Here is a 22,875-nt window from a genome sequence, read left to right as displayed (position 1 = left end):
GCCTTTATTGTGGAGTTGATGTAATAATGGTTGCTAATGAAGTGAACAAATTCGGACAAATTTTCCCTATTCATAGGCGTTGAAAATACAAGGATATAGGGTAATTTCCTTCCTTTTGATTTCACCTCCAAAAGTCATTTACGCAGAATTAATTATTTTGAATCAATGATACTCCACTTTTTTTTTTCAAACTTATTTCAGAATCACCTTGTATAATGCAGCAATAAGAAAAAGTAAAATATGTATTACCTATTTGTTCAGTTAAGATTTATGTCCATTTTATATCTTGTACTCGTACATATATCAAAAGAATTTCATATAAGACAATATTATTTAGAAATAAATAATCAATCGATGGTGGTGATAAAAAATATATTTCTGTTAAAAAGAAATCAAGGGATCGTTATCAACTTATCAAATTTCGAGTACACTTATTACCGAAAAAAAAGATTAATTATTGCAAGTTTGTAACATAAATTAATTTTTGTGAGTTTCACATTTTTCTCAGGAAATAGTTTGCCAAAATATCTGCCCCTGTATGTTAAACTGTTAATAATTTCCTCTCGTGATGTTTTCATTTGGTACGGTTTTCTTAGCTACAACAAAAACTCGGGAAATTTTTGACCATTTCAAGAAATTAATACATAAATAGGTACGTAATAGTTATTTGTATCACTAGGCCAGAAACTGCACGTTTGCGAGTATGAGTACGGTTTGCAGTACGAGTCGATAGACGAGTATTGTAAGTACGAATGCTTGCAAAACAGTTTCTGGACGTGCGATACACAAAATTTTTCATGCCGACTTCTGCGGATTTTTGTTAAATGGAAGTTAAAGCACTTGTTTTAATAATTGGTATTAGGTACTTTTTTTGTGTTGGCAACACTTACATTTAAACATTTAAATTTTAAAATCAACATCGCTCTTGTTTCCTGACATTTATTAAATTTAATTAATTTGTTTTGTTTTTGACATTTTCCTGAAACATTTGTTGTAATAAATACACCAGTCCATATTCAAGAAGTGGCTCGAAACGTAATTTTAATTAATTAATTTTAGTTAAATATTGCTTCTTTGTAGTTTGTACGTTGTTATAAATAGAAAAACATTTTTAACGAGCCATCCACAGAACAAACATTGACGTTTGATAGAATTATGATAACAAATGCCAACTGAAACCGATGACAACTCGAAATCCCTACTTTTAGCCGGACTAGGCCGGCAATGCATGTGTTTCTGGACGATTTCGAGATCTGTAATTTACCAAATTCCGGCCAGGGGCACGAAAAATTTTTTCCATACACCGAGTCGAATATTTTTCTCTCAAGTAATTATAACAACGGGTGTTCAAATGAGAAGTTCTTCAAGTTGACTATGACTTTTTGATGAAAGAAGATAGAGCGAAAAAGGGATGATGTCTCCTTTGACAGATGTTAGTTGTGTTTTGCGAGTGTAACGTCTTTTTTGAGTTGAGTTTCATTTTCTGTGAAATTGAACTTTAATTAAATTTAATTTCAATTTAATTAATGCACCAAAAACATCTATCCGTCAGTAAATTAATCTCTCTCTAGGAACAACGCACAAAATGTTACACAAGAATTTACATCTTTATCCCTACTGTGTCACAGCAATACGGGAATTGAAGCCAGTCTTGTGTGCATTTAATATTTCAACATAAAAAACATATCTAATCTAAAATTTTACAGATTACACATCGCTGCGACTTGTCAGACTAAGAGATTTTGTTACCAAACATGTAGTCAGAGACATGTCCTGCTCTAATTATAATCCTGCCACTCACATTACATATTAGGCATTCACGATCTTTTTGGGACCGAGTTGGCTATGATTTTTTCTTTTCATGTTGGACTAACTGACTCAGTGATGCAACAGATGCAATTTTTTTTCCTGTCAGTGTCTGTTCGACATTTTCTTGCCACCGCATTGCCAGATTTTTTATTTTAATATTTGTGAGAAACTAAATGATTTATTAAGTGTGCAAAAATAATTTAAATTTCCGTCAAAGGAACAGTCAAAATTGCCAAAATAATTTTATTACGATAAACAATTTCTATTAAACGATTTAATTTAATTTAAAAAGGACAGACCAGATTTAAGAGATCCGGCAACAATGTACTTATTCAGAAAATATAACCCTAAACTGAAAACAACCTAACCTAACATAAAAAGTGTCAATTTCCTTTAGGGAATGTAGTTATCACTGAGGTACTGCCAACAAAATCATTAGATGGTCATAGCCAACTCGGTCCCAAAAAGATCGTGAATGCCTTATACATATAAAATAAATTTAATCAAAAATGTCACTTTTTAACGTAGTCTTAACCTAACTTTTGTCATTGATCTTCTAAAACATACTTCACAATGTTGTGAAAAATTCAAAGGCCACCTACTTGACGAATTTTTCAATTGAACACTCGATACTTGGTGTGCGATTTAAATTAATTGCTGTTATTTTTTTCCTCACTTTTCAGTCAAGCTTTTGTTGTTGTTCGGAAATAAGGTATTTGTCTGCGACACTTTATTTTTCTTTTAAACACAAACGGACCCTTGATTTTCTAAATTTTATTTTTCACATTAAATTTCGTATGGTTTGAATGTAGGAACAAAAAAAAAAACAGTGTTCTTATTTTTCCGTCTGCACATACGAAGATGTTTACGATTTATTTCTCTGATATAGAAGTAGAAGAATATGGAAGTTCAAATAATTTTATTTCACAACTAGCCACCTCTAAGACACTAAAATATTTTGGGTAACAATGCTGAAGTGCTTTGATGTGTATATAAGAAAAATCTTCTTTTGTGTTTCGAACCACTCATTTACCTCCGGAGAATACCGAGTAATAGGCTTTTTTATTAATAAGAATATATAATAATTTCTGAGGGTTAGATCCTGCGAATGAAGGGGTTATTCCAATATTTTCAAAGCGGCTTTAGGAACAGCACCTCTTGCATTTGCCCCATGAAACAGAATTATGTTCTCTCCCTTTCATTTCTCTTTGATAGCAATTACTCCTTGCTACATTGTTCCACTTAGTAAATACAGAATCAAAATCATCCCAAAAATTATTCCTAAAGATTTCTTGCTAAGGTGATTATATGGTCTTTCAGTGAGGTGGAAAACCCTCGTGTTTCCTTCGCCAACCTGAATCAATTTTTGAACCAAAAATGCATTCACTATAACAAATCTTTCAAAGAATCCATCTGGATCCTGGTCGATGATAATCATAGGTCATCATGAATAGGAATGTGTCTCTAGTCCAGAATTACCAGTTTGGTACCCAGTGGATAATAATAATTCACTATGCAAATTTTTTCTACGCTACCTACAAACAAGTTACCACTCTCTGCTGTAATTTCACTGTAACCTGCTTATGGTACAGAACCAAATAATTTTTTCCTTGATCGCTTAAATTTTAAACGCACAGATATTGCTGACAATAAATGATCATTTGCTCCCAATTTTTCTTTTGTCAGGAACAGAATAAACACTTTCGTATTACGTAAATTTAGACTTCTTAATTTTCTTCTGTAAAAGTTAGAATGCATTTATCTCCAGAATAATGTGGTTTTAATTGATATTTTTCTTTTGGAAAGTAATAGTTATTGTTCGAAATAAAAAAATAAAACAAAATTCAGAATTTTAAAAATATGATATAGTTTGTCCGGCGAGAGAGTGGTTGACATAAAAATCACTAAATTCTACGCAGAGGAGGTACTACCTAGCGTAAATTATTTATTTATTTACCTTCAAGCAGTAACATTTTTTGCCCTGAAATTATGCTCTAATTAATGTATTCTAGTGTATTTTGTAGTGTTGGGTTAATTTAATACAATTTAAAATCTCCCAATCTCTTGCTGGACGTACAGCGTGGAATAAAATGATTTACATCTAGTTACCTTTGCATTACCCTTGTAAAAATACGAAATGCCGCTCTACAAAAAAAAGAAAGCCTAACCTCAAAATATATATCCAAATTCCAAATGTGATTTATTGCGAAGGGATGATATGAATGCAAAGTTAAGATTGAAATTAAAAAGGAGCTAACAAAAGCGAGTCACAGCTAGTGTTGACAGTGGCCACCAACGTTTGTTAATTCAATTTAGTAAATTGTAACAATTGTCAATTCGATTGATGACATTTATTGACAAAACTAATAGTTCGGACTTCGAAAAAAAAAGGTAGAGCGGTACAGGAAAATTTACATGTGCAAAAATTCCAAAGGTAACTAGATGTAAATCATTTTATTCCACACTGTACCTATAATACTTGTTCAACATACGAAATGTCCTTGTGCTTCTTGTTACAAATTGCTAAGCATCTTTTCTTCTGTTTAACAATTCATAAAACTGAGTGGTATTTGGTATTTAAAATCATCTTCTTAATTTCTTGAATACATTATTAAATGAATGTGGATATTATGCAAATGTATTTTATAAACCTCATATTAAGTAGTCTTTTGAAAACCAACAGATCATTTTGAATAATGTAAATTTTATGTAGTTTGTGGTTTTAAAACAATATTGTTTCCGTTAAGCACAGAAATTGTAGACAAATAAAATTTCAAAATCAGATTATCTTTCATTTGGTTTCTGAATTTTCAATATAATTAATTAATTGCATTGCATCTGAAAGCTCGGGGTTAATGCTTTTGGTTTTCGTTCAATTTGATGATAGATATGAATATTCTTAACTTCTTATTACAAGTATCATTTTTTCTACATAAGAATTTATGAAATCTAATTTAAAGATGAGTTTTTGTGTAAATACGTAATAGTCGTGGGTTTGCAAAGCTCCACTCGCTTGACAATGACATTTCCTTAAAAAACAGGAAATTTATACCGAAATACTCTTACCTACAGAGCCCCATTCTGGATGAGCTAAATTATTGAACCATCCATCGTATCGTTGTTTTTCGGTGCGACTGTAGAGACGTTCTGAAACAAGTACAAAAAATTGTCAATAATGTTGCAATCGAACTGTTTGATAATCGTTGACACGCTGAGGTGTTTGTAATTGCTTTTGCTCATCACTTGAGAAAATAGACATCGACAACACTTGAAGAACAGTCGTACACAACCTTGCTTTTATTGTTAAAGTATAATAAGTTAAGTAGAGAAAGTGAGCAATATAATGGCAATATAAAGCCTGATATAGTCACTTAAAAGTAGGTTAGAGTTGTAAACACTAAGTAAAAAGCACGCCGTTAGTTGCAGGTATATCCTGATTTCACAGGTCACGTTATTTATAACCTGAATCAATTAATTTGATTCCCATAAATTTATATTTAGATGAACGAGACTCAAATAGATCTAGGTATTAAGACTCATACATCATAATGGAGGAATTCCGTTCGGTAGGTGACCCAAAACTGGATCAACCTTGATGAAATTCCGGTTGCAAATCCTGGGCAAACCGTTTTTAATGAAGGCATTTGTAGTTCTGGTAACGTATCATGGTTACGTCATGTGAGTCATTTTTTCATGACGAAATATGAAAAGTACCAATGGAGAAACGATAACTAATGTTAGATGACGCCTACGGAAACGAAACGAAAGTTTGCATCTCAGTAAGATGGGTGTGCAAATACGTGATGGGTAATTAAGTGCATACGCTGTGACCATAAAAGATGGCCTCATTTTTTTCTTATTACCGACTTTAGTTTTGCACAATGATGTGCAATTATTTAATATTAAAGTCTTAATGGCCGTTTTGATTTTTTTTTACATTTTTTCACCCTTACCACTGAATAAGTTCTCCAAAATGAAGCAACAAAGTGTACTTTTTTGTGATTAATAAATTAATATTACATATTTTTTAATACGGGGTCACTATAAATGATTGTACCATCGTAGTGGCTGTGCGCTATGCTTTAGGTGCGCCGCTACGCCCACTAGTTGTTACAAACATTTATAATGACCCGTATAACGAAAGAAGAGTAGATTTTAAGTATTGAAAACAGTTTTCAAATTTTTAGTTATCACAAAGTACAAGATCACTCACTCCCAATATCTAATCCTGCATAAATAAATTGTAAATAAAAGTTAGGATGAATATCATTTAGCATTAATTTAGTTTCATGTATTATTATTACTAATGTCATTTTTTTTTGTCATTTTTGCTCTGTAATTGGTTCTTCCAGAACTGTTGGGCAAATAAACATTATTATTATTATTATTATTATTATTATTATATAGAATTTAGAAGCTTTGAAAATCGTAAAAATTATCCTAAATCCACTACGGCAACATTGCAAGGTAATAATGTACGAGTATATCTTTGTTTACATTGTATTATCGTTAATTGTATGTACCTAAGTATAATTGATTTTTTTTGTCTCTAAAAAATGTTTTCCATATTTTTTTCATGTACATTTAAACATTCTCGATAAGGTGTAAGTAGTTAAATAAATGAATAGAAACAAACCAGAATAGAAAGAAAGTAATAAAGAAAATTAAATATAAGGATCGGTTTTTCAGAAGTTTTATAAAATCTTTGAAATTTGTATGAAGTATTTGGTGTAACTTTACTTAATTGTTGGTAAACATCACCTACAAGATATTCAAGAAATGATGGGCAATCTCTAGAACTTTGGTAGATCTAGTGATAATGTCACAAATTCTTAAAAAAACTCCTTTAAAGTAACCCTACAAGGATGTGCACTCTCGAACTTGAGTTTCGAAAACCAATTTTCCACGATATCATTTGCAGCTATTTGAGACAATGTACTCGAATACCCGATAATATTTCTACTACTTACTCAAAACCTTAACCCAAAAAAGTATTTTGAACTAATTTTTATTATCATTTTTTCAAACTTTCTTACGTAAAAAGATATATTTGTCTGATGTCGATAAAATGAGCAATTTCCGAGAGAAAACAAGGGTGCTCTAGATAGCACGTACTGTTGAAGTAGCAGAAAACATCTTGAAGCAACAGTGATGTTGAAAGCATCCCATTTAAGCGACACCAGTAGAAATAGAAGAAGAACTACTTCAAATGAAATTAAGGAACGCAAAGTTATTTAATGGAGAGTGTAGTAATACAACAACAATATGTCGTGCACGAGCATGCATCAGATAAGGGGGTCTTTATAGTAATCATTTAATATGAAATTTAATAATATATCTTAATCTTTCCATGTTTGAAATTAGTTTTGTCTCGGTGGTTTAAGTAGAATTTTTTGTGTTCCAAATCCATGAATTCATACAGAAATAAATAACATTGTTTTATATTGAAGAGGCATCTGGTGTTTATTTAAAAATATCTACTTATTTGAAAACTCTACTATTAACTGTTTGAACAAAAATTGGAACCTCCATTGTTAAGTGAGTTTATCTCAAAAAGATATCAAAAAGCATACATCTTGCACGTAAAGAAGGCTCAAAACTAACACCAATATTTTCTTCGAGGTTGGAAAGCCTGAAGGCGCTTTGCCGTCGAGCACCCCCCAAGAACGTTATCCAAAATTCGAATACAATCTCCCAAATTGCTTCAAATGATAAAACATGAATTTATCAAAACTGATCTAATAATAAAAAAATGACGTTAACTTCAAGAGTGAGAATATCTTTGTGGGGTTACCTCGGAAGAAACTTTTTATAAGTAGAAACTTTTGACGTAATTTTCACTAGATATACACAAAATTCTAAAGATTCACCACATTTTATGAAAAACTCTGTATTCCTACACGTCCAGAATACGGTGTTCTCAAATGATTCATCTATTGCGCTTTTTTATTACATAAAAAACGATGTTATCGTTTTTACATAATTATAGATTTATGTAAGAATAAAAAAATTGTAGATGTCTTCATTTAATAGGTACAATTGCGGTCACGGAATTTTGGCCGTCACTGTCATGTCAATTAAAAAAAAATTGATGTAGTCCATGCTTTATACTATTATATTTCATACTTTATTAGAAACTTCACATTTGCTTTGCAGATGTTAACTTTGGAAATAAATGAATGGAGACTCGTGAGAAATTTTCTGTGAAGCTACGAAAAAATCAAACAAAAACGAATTAGTACATTATAAAGAACTTGACATGACTTGACGTGAGTTTGAAGAAGCACTATAATTAGAACTTTATCGCAAATTTTTTTATCTACTTGTATTAACAACTTTTTTTGAGCTTAATGAATATTTCAGATTTTACACTATTCGTCGTTGAATAAGATTATACAGGGCCTACAAACCTTATTCTGGCGAAGAAGGGTTCATGATGACCATGTAATCTTATCTGACGTGAAATAGTACGCCCATTTTCTTCAAGAAAGAGTATAATAAAAGGTGGAACTGCATAAATACTCCCCACATTCCGTTATTCAACAGAATTTTTATTACGTTTTTAATTTTACCTTGAATTTTATTTTTTCGTTGCAAACAAAGAATTATAGCCTTTCTCATTTCCTTTTCAGTTAGTCTGCTTTGTGTGTGCATCTTTAGACACTCCTCTATATTTGCCTTATTTAACGATTATTTTATTCCGTTAGACTGTGCTGTAAATATATATGTAAATATCTTTGTTAATGAATTTAATTATCCTTGCAAATAATGTAACTTTATAGAAAAAAATCATAATAGCTATCCTCATTCTTTTTAAAAACAAAGCTTTTTAAACAGATAATGCAACAACTACTTCAGTAGGTACAGATTTCGTCATAACAAATTGGATCCTTGAATGCAAGATTCTCGAGATGTGATTTTTTAAAATAAAAATAGAGAGTGCTGATGTGGGTTAATTTAGCAACAATTTAAATTGCAGCTAGTTATGATATATCCATAGCATATTTGGGTCAACTCAGTTAGGTTAACCTAGACTCGACCTAGCTATCCATGTTTTTATTGGCACACCTATTGTCATATTTTACAGACTGAAAGTCGTTATTTCTTCTTGTCCATAGCTCAGACTAATATTAATTAACAGGATAATAAGAATTTCATGTTTATTCACTTGCTCACATACTGTTTATGTAACAACATTATAATTCAAGCGTTAAAGGAAACGCCCCAGGCACTAGAAACTATTTCTTTTATAAGAAATACAAGAACGAATCAAAAGTATTGCCAATTCATTCAAGAGTGGCGTCCAAGTTTTCAGATTTGTTTTTATAAAAAAGATAAAAAACAATACATCTTAAGTTTAACAACGTCCACACCACTTTGGGACCAATTACCTTGACTGTATTATAGTTTAATAAAAAAATAAACAAAATTAAAAGCTAACTCATATGTTTAAAGGCCAGTTGTATCAACCAAGTTGAAATGAGTCAGGCTGGACCAATAAAGACGGTTGAAGATTGGTTGCCAAGTCAACTGAGTAGTTTTTGAACCAATTAGTGACAAAATAACCAAAAAAAGAATAATGGAATGATAAGTTACTTAAAAATCGCAAGCCTTGATCTGTCTAGAGATTGATTGTGATGTACCAATATGAATATTTGGGAAAAATAAGATTTACGACAGCTGATATAATCTTATCACAATGAAACAATGGATGCAAATATAATGGTTGATAAATTTATCGTTTTCCGCTTCTCCAAGTTCGTGGAACACTTAGGAAACGGTAGATTTTTAATTTATACTTATTGTACGTATCTATTATGAGTATTATGACATTTTGTTTGTTGGAAGAAGTATGTACATTAATTTTCAAATTTAGGAGACTTTTGACAATATTTGGAGAATTTATATCTCAATTAAGGCGAGTTGTTGACCACAACTTTATTATTAATTAATGGAATTCAAAAATTTAGACGGAAGGCGACGGAATTTAGAAACGACAGCGACAGTCATAAATTTTTCTGCATTTTGCAACGTTGAATCAACATTTCCGTATTTTTACTAAAGCGAATTTGAAATACATGTTTATTGTTTTCGTGTTTAATATCATTTTGCTATATAAAAGGCGTCACTGGTTCTCAACTCCTTTTTTATTTACTTCCAGAACTTTATCCATATAATAAAAAGTCAAAGTTAATGAAGAATGTCTTCGTTACGCAACCATCTTCCCTGCTGTTACGGTGTAGTCAGCAAAAATTATACAAAACTTTCAAATTTATTAGCCAAAACTGTAAAATGTTGCTGACACTCGGACATAACAATTCTTGTATCTGGTGACAGAATATTTAATGGCTATAAATTTGTTTACATTTTAAGTATTTATATTCAAAGGATTGTAAAATTCTTTGAGAACAATGAAAATTACTTAAATAAATGGCAATGTATTCGCAGTCGACCAAGTTGGTTAATAATCCATTACATTTAAATTGCAACGCTTCTTCAACGTCGTTACTGGTGAGAAAATTTGAATATCATTTTTTTATTAAAATGAACATAGAAGACCACATAAAATTAAAATATTAATATGCAAATTGCAATAATTTACATACAGGCAGATTGTATCTGGCTGGGACAGGCGCAGGTTAAAAATTATTTACGACAAAGTTTTTCTATTAATAAAAGATTGTGAACCAAACACAAAAAACGTTAAACCTAGTCGATTTATTTTGAAACTTGAGTCCATCATAATACTAGATAACGGTGATAAGGATGAATGGATTTCCGTCATGTGACATTTGAAATTGTGTAAGACTTATCGATCCGTAATCGTACATTGGATTTAGGAAATCACTCAATAAAAATCAAATTTGCAAAGATTCTTATCGATTTACAATGTGGAACTCTTCCTTTCGCTATTTACTCTGAAAAGAAATACAGTGTGGAATAAAATGATTTACATCTAGTTACCTTTGGAATTTTTGCACATGTAAATTTTCCTGTACCGCTCTACTTTTTTTTTTGAAGTGCCGAACTATTAGTTCTGTCAATAAATGTCATCAATCGAATTGACAATTGTTACAATTTACTAAATTGAATTAACAAACGTTGGTGGCCACTTTCAACACTAGCTGTGACTTGCTTTTGTTAGCTCCTTTTTAATTTCAATCTCCACTTTGCATTCATATCATCCCTTCGCAATAAATCACATTTGGAATTTTGGAATATTTTGAGGTTAGGCTTTCTTTTTTTTTGTAGAGCGGCATTTCGTATTTTTACAAGGGTAATGCAAAGGTAACTAGATGTACTTAAATCATTTTATTCCACACTGTAGCAGTACAAAATAGTCGTTTTTTCACTACTAGTAATAAAGTCTAGCGTTATCGGTTGTCATAGAACACTGAGAAGTTTCGTTTTTCTACGTTGGCCCAGTGACAGGTAAATAATTTTTCATTATTAACCAGTGGTGAATAATGAAACGACCGTCACCTAGCAACGAAAGATTGTCGTCTACTTCATTGGTTAACGTAGACGATTTTCATACCAACTGTCAAGAAATGACAACTCGAACCCGCCGCATCCGACAAAATAATATGATTAATAATTATTATCAGAAAGGGTTTTAACGTATCTAGTAGTGAAAAAATAGTATATAAACCACGGTGAAGAAGTCCCTTATAGCCTTCGCGGCTTATAACCCTCGGCGCGCCTCGGGCTCTAATCTTGGCTGCTCTGGCTATAATCATGAACTTCTCCACCTATATAATATACAATTATTTGACGAGTTTTTGTGTAAATTGGGTTTTTTTTGGCACGAGTGGGCCAGTTTAAAACGCGAGTGAAACGAGTGTTTTAAAGACCCACGAGTGCCAAAAAAGCCCAATTGACACATGAACGAGTTGAATACAACGTTTTTTTGTTCGACGAGCCCCTTAAAGGGTCCAAATCGCTTAAAATCTTTAAAATTAGCTTGACGTTTCGTTTTGACAAGTTGTGACATTTATCAAAATCCGTTCACATAGGATAAAATTCTCAAATTCTGACAGTGTCGAACAAAAAATAAGTTTTAAAAGAAAATCAAAAAGAACGAAAAAACACAGTTTTTAATCAAAATAAAAATTACTAATAATGATGAGGTGTTGCAAGTCGTTGACAATTTAGAGAGAACAAGTTCGGCAACAAAATAATTAAACCATTAAACTTAAAACAATGATGTTTATATAAATGCAAAATTTGTAAGGTGAAGTTATTGTCGCATTTTTCTGCTTGGAAATGTATGTAAATATTTGCCTCCATCACACACGCAATTTTTACGTAATGCTCAGACCTTATCACGTAGATAACTATAACATATTTTAATAAAATGAAAGTTGCAAGTTATACCCGTGAAAATTTCATTTTTAATCGAAAAGTAGGACACTGTGGCGATTAAATTTTGAAAAAGTATGAAAGGTTTGGCCGCTATAAATGAACTTCATTTTGACAATGCAAAGTGACATAAATTAACTACATTATTTACTGCTACAATTAACATAGCTTAAGATAATTGACATTTACACAGAGAATTTACTTAAATGGGACAGAAAATGTCACTGTTATTAAAACTGAATCATCTATGCTTTTTCGTTTACTTTCCAATGCAGACTGTTACGTTTATGTCTAGTTATGTTTATACCAAAAAAACAAATTAAGAGAGTTTTTTGGGTGCACCATGCGTTATGTACCGCAACAGATGAGATTTGGAATTTTAAAGTAATATTTAATTTTACCAACACTGACGTCAAAATTTTTCTTTCAAGAAATAAATATTCCTCAAGTGACGAAAGATTATTTTCTCAGTTTGGTTACACAAGTGTTTTAAATAGTTGTAATTATTCATTCCGACTTGGATTTCTTTCGATTACACTTAAGAAATTTAGCAATTGCATTTTAAAATTAAATTCCATTAACCCAGAAACTCGGCTACGCTGAGCCAAGCTATTCTTCTAACAATCAATGATGGTACAAGACAATCGGACATTTTCAAATCACGACTATATTTTTGCATTGCATAACAGTTAATACCCTATAGTTTCTGCAACCTTCACATAAAGTGCATCTCTTTAATTCGCTTAATTTATGTGTATAATTATGACCCACTTCTCACTGAGTTTCTGCTATGAGAATTTACATTTCTACATACCAGTTTACTTAATTCAGGAAAATTTAGAGCAGCAAAAATCAATTTGTACGGTTTGCGTGAGTAGATCCGTTTGAGATAACATGCAAATTATCTCTTCACTTCATCACTCTCTTTCAAGTAGAGGCGCAATCTGATTTCAACATTTTCTCGAAGTTGTAGGAAAAAACCTTGATGTGTCTGGATGAAACGTTCTATCAAATTTCCAGACACAATTATCTATGTGGCTACTGATTTATTGTCCAATTACTGATTTGAAATGTGAATTATTACAAGTACACGAATAACAAGCTCCAACTGATTGACTTTAATTTATCATTATCGTAAATAAGAGATTGTTGGCTGATAATGGTGTGCTTTTGGATTTAGAAGACTTGAATTGTTGCTCGTTAGGAAAAAAGACCTACATGTGTGCAATAATTGCGCGGCGAGGTAGTTTTTGGTACTAGTAGGTCAGTAAGATAGCTAAGATTTATGGTACGCGCCCTCTACCTGTCACCTATTGTTAATTATAGTAATTACTTACCCAAACTGGTCGTTGTAAACCACTAGAGCTATGTAGGTTTATTTTTTAGTTTTGCAGATTTAAATTTTACTTTGTGTGATTTATAATGACTTCAATGTGACCATAATTACAAGTTGCAGGTAACTTCTCAAGGTGAAGCCTTCAATAATATAATAAAACAATTGGTTCAATTGTACATTTTTCAACTCTTTATTATGAGAAACATTTATCACTGTGATAAGCTCTCAACGAACTAAATTAAACTTGGCTACACACTAGTTCCATATATTTTGTTTTTTGGTTTTTAATTTTCTTAATTAAGTAGGGTGATCTGAAAAACCCAAGATTATTTTTCGAATAAAACAGTTCGACTTTTAAAATCACTAAAAATAATTTTTAAAACATTATATATATACTGTGTGTTCAAAAAGTCTGGAAACACCCCAATAAAATAGAAACGAATGAATTTCGAGAAAAGCGCAAAAACAGGTAAACTAGCGTTTTCAAAAAGCTTTCTTGTTGCTATTTTTGATGACCTTGAAAGAGTTATGATGTCATCTAAGTTTTTTTTGAATGGCAACGTCGCATTTTTACTACCGATTTTAATAGATCTTTTAATTGTCTACCCGATGGTCAAAAAATTTTCAATTTATATAAGAAATTTCCTGAAAAAACCTAATTTTTTTTTATAACAATAACTTTTTCAAGGTCATCGAAAAGACCAAAAAGAAAATACAAGCAGAAATCTTTTTTAAAACACTAATTCGCCTGTCTTTGGATTTTTTTTTTAATTATGCGTTACGTTTCATTTGGGTATTTCCAGACTTTTTGAACACACTGTATATATTTATCAGCCGTTGGTTATTCTAATTTTCTTAGTAGTGTAATTACTAATTGTAAATTAAAAACATACAAACTGTTTATTATCTACTTTCCACAGCTCATATTAATGGACGTTAAACACTATTATTTCTTGTTTAATTTTCATTAATATTTAAGATGTCTTAGGGCCGATTTCACCAACGCCAGTTAAAGTTAACTGTAGGTTAAAATGCTTCGTTACTTTAGTTACCTATTGTTATAACAATCTTTTCGTATATGTATTTTAATCTGTATTTAAATTTAACTCACGTTGGTGAAACCGGCCCTAATAGATTTCTGATTCTTAATAAAATTCTACCGTTTTAAAATGATACGGAAATTTAAATTATTTAAATTTAATTACAAAAATTCATATTCGAGATATTCATAAATATTTTTATTCTTAATGATTATAAATAACATTGTTTTGGCTTGTATTTAACAAATTTTCCAAAAAAAAAATGTGTATATTCATAAACAATTGTTAATTTCAGATAAAATAGAATACAGAAATTAAACCCAACGGGAAATCAGCAACACGGACAAAATACATATACAGCTGTCCCAGAACTCGCTCCCCGGAGATAAAAGGAGAAATCTCCAAAAAAATGACAAATAAATAATTTTGTTTTGCCTTGAATGGTATTCAAGAAAAGAATATTTTTTAATTCGACCAATCAAAGCGTTTTAAGCCATCCAGATGTATTTTTTAAATCAAACTGTCAACAGTCCGTTCGTAGTGCCAACCTAATTTAAAATTCACAGCCTGCTCTAATTTATAATTTAAATGACAGCAGGGTAACATGTTAATGTTGACACTTTGGCAGGAATGTTATTCTGACAGTGTGATAATATACCCTTAGCGACAGATTCTATTTACATTAACACCTGGACTGGAGTTCCCGTTCTGGAATTGGTGGATCTTAGATGTCTCACAACAATGTTATGCAAGTCATTAATTTTTCTTCATTTGCATTCTTGGGATCTAGATTGGCGTCGGCGAGTACTAGGACATTCTGTATGTGTAAATAAATTATTTTCTTTATACCATACTGTTATTAGGATTTATCAGTACTCAATGCTTGATTGATATGACACCTATAACAGACTAGGCCGTTATTCAAAATTATCAGACCGAGGCCGTTATTTTTGCTGCCGTTGCTACGGTTACGGCACAAATGACAACTAAATTTAATTTTTGAAGGAAAGAGAAATGTCAGTCTTACAAATAAATCATCGTTAAATGTTAAGTATTACTGGTATAAAGAAAACTATAAAACAACATACGGCCGATATGGATATAACAGACTCGGTTGATTATAAAATCTCGGCTCCGCCTCGATTTTACAATATCTCAACCTCATCTGTTATATAACCCATATCGGCCTAATACCATTATATACTATTTTTACGGAAAGTAGTTTGAGGGGAAACATTTCCTTCTATGCCAAGGGTGAGCTATCCTTGTGCAATATGATCGATAAGAAAAGAGATAAGGGGCGTCTGTGGTAAGCCAAACCTCTGAAAACATGTGGCGTAGCTTCTTCAGTCATACTAACAACTACAATGAAGAGAGGTTTTGTCGAAACTGCAACAAATAGGATTGTGTATGGTAAACTCAGTCACCATTTTCTTCACTTCTATTTCAAAAATAAAATTCTGTCATGAATAATTTCTGTTCTTGAGTGTAAATTATTTTTTTTGTTCGACACTGTCAGAATTTAAGAATTTTCTCCTGTGTGAACGGATTTTGATAAATTTGACAACTTGTCAAAACGAAACGTCAAGCTAATTTTAAAGATTTTCAGCGATTTGGAGCCTTTGGGGGGCTCGTCGAACAAAAAAACGTTGTATTCAACTCGTTCTTGTGTAATTTGGGCTTTTTTTGGCACTCGTGGGCCTTTAAAACTCTCATTTCACTCGAGTTTTAAACTGGTCCACTCATGACAAAAAAAGCCCAAATTACACACGAACTCGTTAAATAAACTACTATTAAAATAAAATTCACGTAAATGTCAAAATTGTTTAGTGATGTTTGCAGAAATGTTTTTCATCGTCGCCCCTTATTTCTTTTTTGTTGATCATATAGTATGTAATTGTTATTTCAAATAAATGCGTTCTGCTGTATTCTTGACATACTGAACAACTCTTCTCCTCTCTTTAGTGTAGGATACGTACCCATATTTAGTAATATCGTTAAAAAAGTCTCCGATGATTTTAACGTTGGTAATGAAAAATAGATCAGTTTATGGATGTGAATACTTGAATTAAATATTTACCTTGAAAGTAATTACAAATTGAATTACAAGTCAATTTTACATTTCACAGTGTGTACTTTCATTTTTATTTCATGATTAATAATTTTATAAATGGGATTCTTTATTTATTCATAGATACTTAAAGTTTAAATAATGAACTAAAAATAAAATAATTTGTATAAAATCAACAACAACAAAAAAACAACAAATTGATTGAATTGAAAATTCAATTTTTTTGTTATAAAGAATTAAGAACTTGCATCAGTACGACTTGGATCTTAATTTTTGATACGTACTTTTGATACTTTAAGCAGATATAAACCGAAATCTCAAGTCATTTATTTAACAATAACATTCGGCAACAGTTGATAACAATAAGTTAGGACGGAAAAAGTCATTGACAAATACTGATAACAATACGACACACACTTAACTGAAAATCAATCAGATAATTCTATGAGACAAAGACAAATTTCTAGGAAAATTTTGGAGGCAATTACCAAGTTTCTAAATTTATTTGAGTCCATCTGTTTGTTAAATGTCAACTGGTGAATGATCAATGATATGGTTTGAAAACCGTTCTAGATTGAAATGATAAATTTACGGCACATGTAAGCTATCGATAAAAAACTTGATAAAAAAGATGGTTGAAATGTGGTATAAATAAATAATTTTGCTTCTGGCTAAATAAGGCAACGTAATCCAGTTTGTTCATGCCAGTCCACCTGGATTGCCCACTCAATAAACCTAAAGTAATAACAATTTTATTTTTTACAGTTATGCAATGGACAACTAGTGTTTTAAAATAAGGTGACATTGCATCGTAAGCTAGGGGTACAATAAATAAAAATTAAATTGTCATAAAAATTAAAATACATATACAGAAAAATTCAATAGATTGTTTGTACGTTATAAAAAATTGATATTGCTACCAGTTAAAGATATCATACAATTATTTAAAAATACTGTCTTTTAACAATCAGAAAACATCTTTTAGTTAAACAAACATTTTTCAAATAACATTTTAATTAAAACAAAAACTTTTATTTTACTGTTTATTTTGAAAAATCCTTATTTGTGATTCTATTATTTCCCTCCACCACCCGGCGGCACGGCAATTTTGCCGGAGTACATACACTATTACGGATGTTACTATCAAGTAATAGTGCAGTGCTAATCAACATAATTACCGGCGTCTCGCTTCCACATTTTGACTTTTATATTCTTATTATTGTACAAGTACTATAACATTCAATTTCAAGAGAATAATTTAAAAACGATATCTGGAACTGAGATGATTGTTATCAATGTTCTTAAAAATGTCAAAATCACTTAAAAGTTAATTGCATTAACGATGAAAGTTTTGAAACACAATTGAATTTGCTAGTTATTAAGTTTCACTACTTTATGCTATTACAAAAATAGGTTTATTGCTCATTTATAGTGTTATCCAACTAATTTTACAACAAAATTATTAATTTTTGTGTCAATACCATTGAAATTAATTAGTAATTATTAAATACTCTTTAGCATCCTCTCTGCCATGTGGCCTTTTATTTAAATTTTTAATAAAAATTCTTTAGTAATGCAATCTTTCATCTTTGTCGTTTTCTTTTCAGTAGTTCATGTTTCCTTGATGCTAGATTTTTATTACATCACTTGTTAAATGATGTCACTATACATTTTCCAATTATTGGTAACGTATTATTAATATTATAACAAAATTTTAAATTCGTCTTTAGTAAAAAAAACAAAACAATAAAAAATTTAAATAAATATATGTACTATGACGTTTTTTATATATCGTTATTGCAAAAATAAGTTATGTTAATTTAGTGCACACAGCCATTTTAGAAAACAATTTTTTGCTATATGTAATAACAAAGGAGTAGAGTTGGCGTTTCTATTTATCGTAGTAGACCATTATTCCTTAATAAGTGATTAATGTTGTTCTAAGTAATACCTCATAGATAATAATCGTAAAATAACAATTAACACTAATCCAGTTGTTTTGCGGTTTACGAAAAGCTGATTATTTTGAGTTTGTTGTTATTTATTTTAAAACTAATTAAGAAAATTATAAATTATTGTTAATAGTGTTCATTTCGTTTGCAACAGTCAGTCTCACGTTTCGTAACAATCTTTCCGAAGGTTAAGATATATCTTATACGAGTATCAGTTACACATCCCTTTCAGAAAGGACAAAAATCTAATTAATTTAATGATTTGAACTTAAGAAAGGCTTCTCATATACGTTTCTGCACCACACCTATAATAATTCACGTATAAAAAGTATCTGCAACAATCGGAATTTCATAACGTGCGGTAATAAAAACTACGAACGTAAATAAAAAATTAATTAATCACTACAATTATGCATAGAATACCAAACAGACGCATAAAAACTGAACCTCAACGACAAAAATAGAATCAATCATTGATTGTATCATTGTAACATTTTCGTGTCAAAATTTTGAAGGCTTCGATGTCCCCTTAGAGATAATATCATCAAACTTCTCAATGTCTTCGATTTACTGATTACAAAAATTAAAAATTAATAAATCTTGAGTTTTGATAAATAAACGTGACCAACACTATTTTTTACCCGAATACGTTGTTTATCTTCCTTTCTATCTGAACATACGCCGGGACAATAATTTAACACTTAATTAAAAAACCTGATCTTTAAATTCTTCCTGCAATTATTGAAATATGAAAATTATTCAGACACACATTTTTACATATAAAGCATCTTACACAAAAAAAATGCTGGAATTATTTTGCTAATATTTTGACATGCCTTTGCTTAAGTAGGTCACTTGTACGTATAATAAATAATAACCTTTCCACATCTCATGACCCCCTAGAAAGGATTAAATTTGCCAAGATACAACTCCGACAAAATGAATTAAGTTGTGTTTTCTAATTCAGTTAGCTCACGATCTGGACGAAATAACCCGACAATTATTAAAGTCACGTTTTCATTTTATATTTATAATCAGACGTTAACCCGAGGAACATTTGAATCTGAACAGGATGTAGATATAGGGCATTAGTATCTTGTCGCCGAGACATGAAAAGCGGCCTTCGACTGCCGCTATAGGCGGTTTGCGAGATTCGGACAATTCCTGCAAAGTGAGATTGTGAGTGAATAAAAATTTGCTTCCTGCTAGGAAATGTAGGTTCTGTCAATTCTAACGCCACCCTCGCGCCGGTACTGACTTCGTGATTCGTGTAAACGTCTTGATTAATAACAAACAAGATAATCAGTGGTGTGCAAAATAAAAAGTATACCAAGACTTACCAGGTCGAACTGTCGAAATGACAACGAGGACAATGACACAGAAAGTGAACAGACGAAAGAAACGAGATGTTAAAGAAACCATATCAACTGATGCGGCTCCCCAGAACCATCTAATGTATACGATCAGCTGTTTTACATCCCACATTTACAGTACACGGTAAAACCAGCACTAACATTTAAATTAAATAACAAGAAACGACAGGACTATTTACAAATTAGAAATTCAAAGTATTCAAATGGACCACATCGGTAAGTCACGTTAGTGTCGTTTTTCTTGAAGGTTTTTCACAACATGAAAGAAACAGCACACACGCACGCATATCTACACTGTACTTCATTCACACTAACAGATTGCTTAAACAAAACCTCACCATCAACACTGAAGAGAAAGTAGACTTTACATAAATCCCCTCCAATGGCACATGTACCTTTATAATTAATTATTTAATCCCGTCTTATGCCTAACTGTGACTTTATGCGCTTAATTTATAATTTGCGCATAAATGGCCTTTGCAGGAAGTTGCAAAATGGAAAAGATCCAACCGAGATATGATACCTTCACACTCTTCCACAATGAACCCAAGAGGAGGATGTTATTTATTTTTTCGATAAATTGCTAATGAGACTTTCAACGAGACGTTGCAACAATACATTATTTACGCAATAATAAAAGACTAAGAAGAACAGTGAACATCCCAACCGTTACATTTATTGTTAGACTAATTAGTCATACCCTTTTAACATTCGACATCAGATTTTAAAGCAGGAAAGCTCTACTTTCGAGAATTTAACAGATGGATTCGTCGATGTGGAAAGGCCATTACGAGTTTGTGTGTTGAATGTAATAATTAATTTATTAGATAAATGTTAAGTTTGTTACGCTCGCTTCCTTTCTGGCGTATAAGAGCAAACAAATAAATTGTTGTTTCCGTTGGTGTTGCAGGACCATATGTGAATGTCATTACCCTGAAATTATAATCTTTCTGACGACATCCTGAATCATTTTACGGAATTTTTGCAGTAATGGATTTAAAACAGGTTAATTATTGCCGCCTAACCACGCTTGAATGAGATGGAAGATGGCAATTTAACGTGGAAGATGGTTTCTGGTCAGGAGAAGATAGTGTCATATCCTGTCGTTAGTCGCCAGTTGAGATAGAGAAATCGGAACGACACCCAATGAATCATGGCGACAATAATAAATGTGTCAACAGCTTTCGACGTGACATAATTAGCCGTCTTAGTTTTTGAACTTGAATTATATGTATGTTACGAGTATAAGATCGAACGAAAAGTCTCAAGGTTCGGAAATAACCCTGATGGATAATAAGAGCGACTAGAAGGAACTGTGGAGTATTATCAATTTTGTTTGTACTTTTTCCGCAATGTAATTAAGAATTCAGAGGTGACGTAAGCGATTTAAATTTCTTGATATTGTTAAAGATATAGTCCAACACTCTTTTCAATGTCTTTTAGATCCGGTGTGACGGTGCCAGTGTACGTAGGTGTAAAGAGGATACGGCTGCTGGGAAAATACATTATGGGCGATTAAAAAGTAAGATGAGTTCGTTTTGGAAATGTATCCGCGTAAGGAATTTCAGATGTGAGAATAAATTACTACATTTTAGTAGATGGAAACGTAGCTTGGACAAAATGATGATCTACGAGTTTATGTAAATTTTTGGTGTCTTCTCTCCATACAAAATTGCGAATTGATATAAAATTTGTATTGATTAATACCAGTACTTACTGGATTTTTGCAAGTCTAATGCTAAATTATTAATGTTGATTTAAAGAGTGTGGAAAGATAGAATTATTTAATAATAAAGTATTAGATTCCAATACATTTGTTTCGCAACACCGTCACCAAAACCAATTCATTAATTTAGCGTAACGATGCTGATGTGTCTTAAGACCGTCATTAACCTCTCTTGTCAGTGTCGTAACGTCCGGAAAACGAAGAATTTTAGAAATAAGCAGTAATCAATGGTAGTTAAAATTGACGAATAGGGAAGTTCCTTCAAGATTTGAAAATTACATAGTATTTTAGATAGTAGCCATCGAACTAAATTTTTCTCAACCGGAGTATTGTCCTAATAAAACATATCTCTTCTTATTGCTTCTTATTGTTCTTAATTTTTGCTTGTTCAGAAATTAATTTAACATCAGAGGTACTCCGTTGTTACGCTGAAAAATCATCAGTCAAAACCATTCCATCGAATTCTCAGAAAATTGTTGTCATAACTCTTCCTGTGGTGGTTATATCGCGCGTTCAAATGAAATCCTGGGCTGCGAAGGCGTTGGAAACCGTCAATTGTTGTGCTTTTTTAAAACGTAGATTAATTGGAGCATGTTGACAGCTAACCTAAAATTTAGAACCAAAAAAATCTTTCTTTTTTCTTTCTTTGCAATGTTTTACATTAAAAAAAGAATAACTTAACGATTGTTACTCTCGAAGCAAATATCTAAGGGCACCCTTTGCTGAAAACAAACATGTTCAATTATGCCCCGATTAAACATAAACGTGTCAAACGGTGTTCTAAACGGTTTAATTTTTCCAACGCCTACTCAGCCCAGGATTTCATTTGAACACGCGATACAAACTGTTTGCCACAGTCTGGCGTTTTGACTGTGCCTTGAAATTATCAGAAAATAAGCTTCGAAATCCTGGTGATAGTTAAATTTGTCTCAAAAATCTGTTGTCGAATGCCTTTCTGATCTAGTGTTAACATACAGTATACACTTTTTGTCTCTCTTTTAACTGAGTGTAAAATGTTTTTCTGCGCTACTAACAAAGAATGCACACCTGTTTGCAATAAATTTGACCGACTCGTCCACTTAGGGGAACCATATCGTGGATAAAATCGTTGTTTTCTTGTATCATAAATAATTTGGTGAATCTGGCATTTGATGTAAACGTGTGTTTACAAAACTCAGTGGCAAACTTTTAATTCTCTGAAGAAGG

General features: G+C 31.5%; 1 protein-coding gene and 1 long non-coding RNA gene across 3 annotated transcripts in view; one reads left to right on the top strand and one right to left on the bottom strand.

Moving 5' to 3' along the window:
- The window catches only part of Duox (dual oxidase), a 31,503-nt gene extending 11,265 nt beyond the window's left edge, over nucleotides 1-20,238 (bottom strand). The window contains exons 1-2 of one of the 2 annotated variants that reach the window (XM_069043932.1): nucleotides 19,911-20,238; nucleotides 4,876-4,956 (exon numbers count right to left, since the gene is read on the bottom strand). In XM_069043932.1, the coding sequence (XP_068900033.1) occupies nucleotides 4,876-4,956; nucleotides 19,911-20,055 (226 nt within the window). In that variant the 5' untranslated portion in view covers nucleotides 20,056-20,238. Of the gene's footprint in view, nucleotides 1-4,875; nucleotides 4,957-13,508; nucleotides 13,551-19,910 lie in introns of those variants that run through there. The other variant, XM_069043937.1, reaches the window with a different exon arrangement.
- Nucleotides 4,963-5,733, top strand: LOC138128040 (uncharacterized). Its single transcript, XR_011158501.1, has 2 exons — nucleotides 4,963-5,375; nucleotides 5,460-5,733. It is a non-coding gene; the product is annotated as an uncharacterized lncRNA (long non-coding RNA).
- Nucleotides 20,239-22,875: the final 2,637 nt, after the last annotated feature.

The sequence above is a fragment of the Tenebrio molitor genome, chromosome 1 (genome assembly GCF_963966145.1).
Source record: "Tenebrio molitor chromosome 1, icTenMoli1.1, whole genome shotgun sequence".
In the NCBI taxonomy this organism is placed as follows: domain Eukaryota; kingdom Metazoa; phylum Arthropoda; class Insecta; order Coleoptera; family Tenebrionidae; genus Tenebrio; species Tenebrio molitor.
Note: the sequence above shows the minus strand (reverse complement) of the source record. Positions and strands in the feature narration are given on the sequence as shown.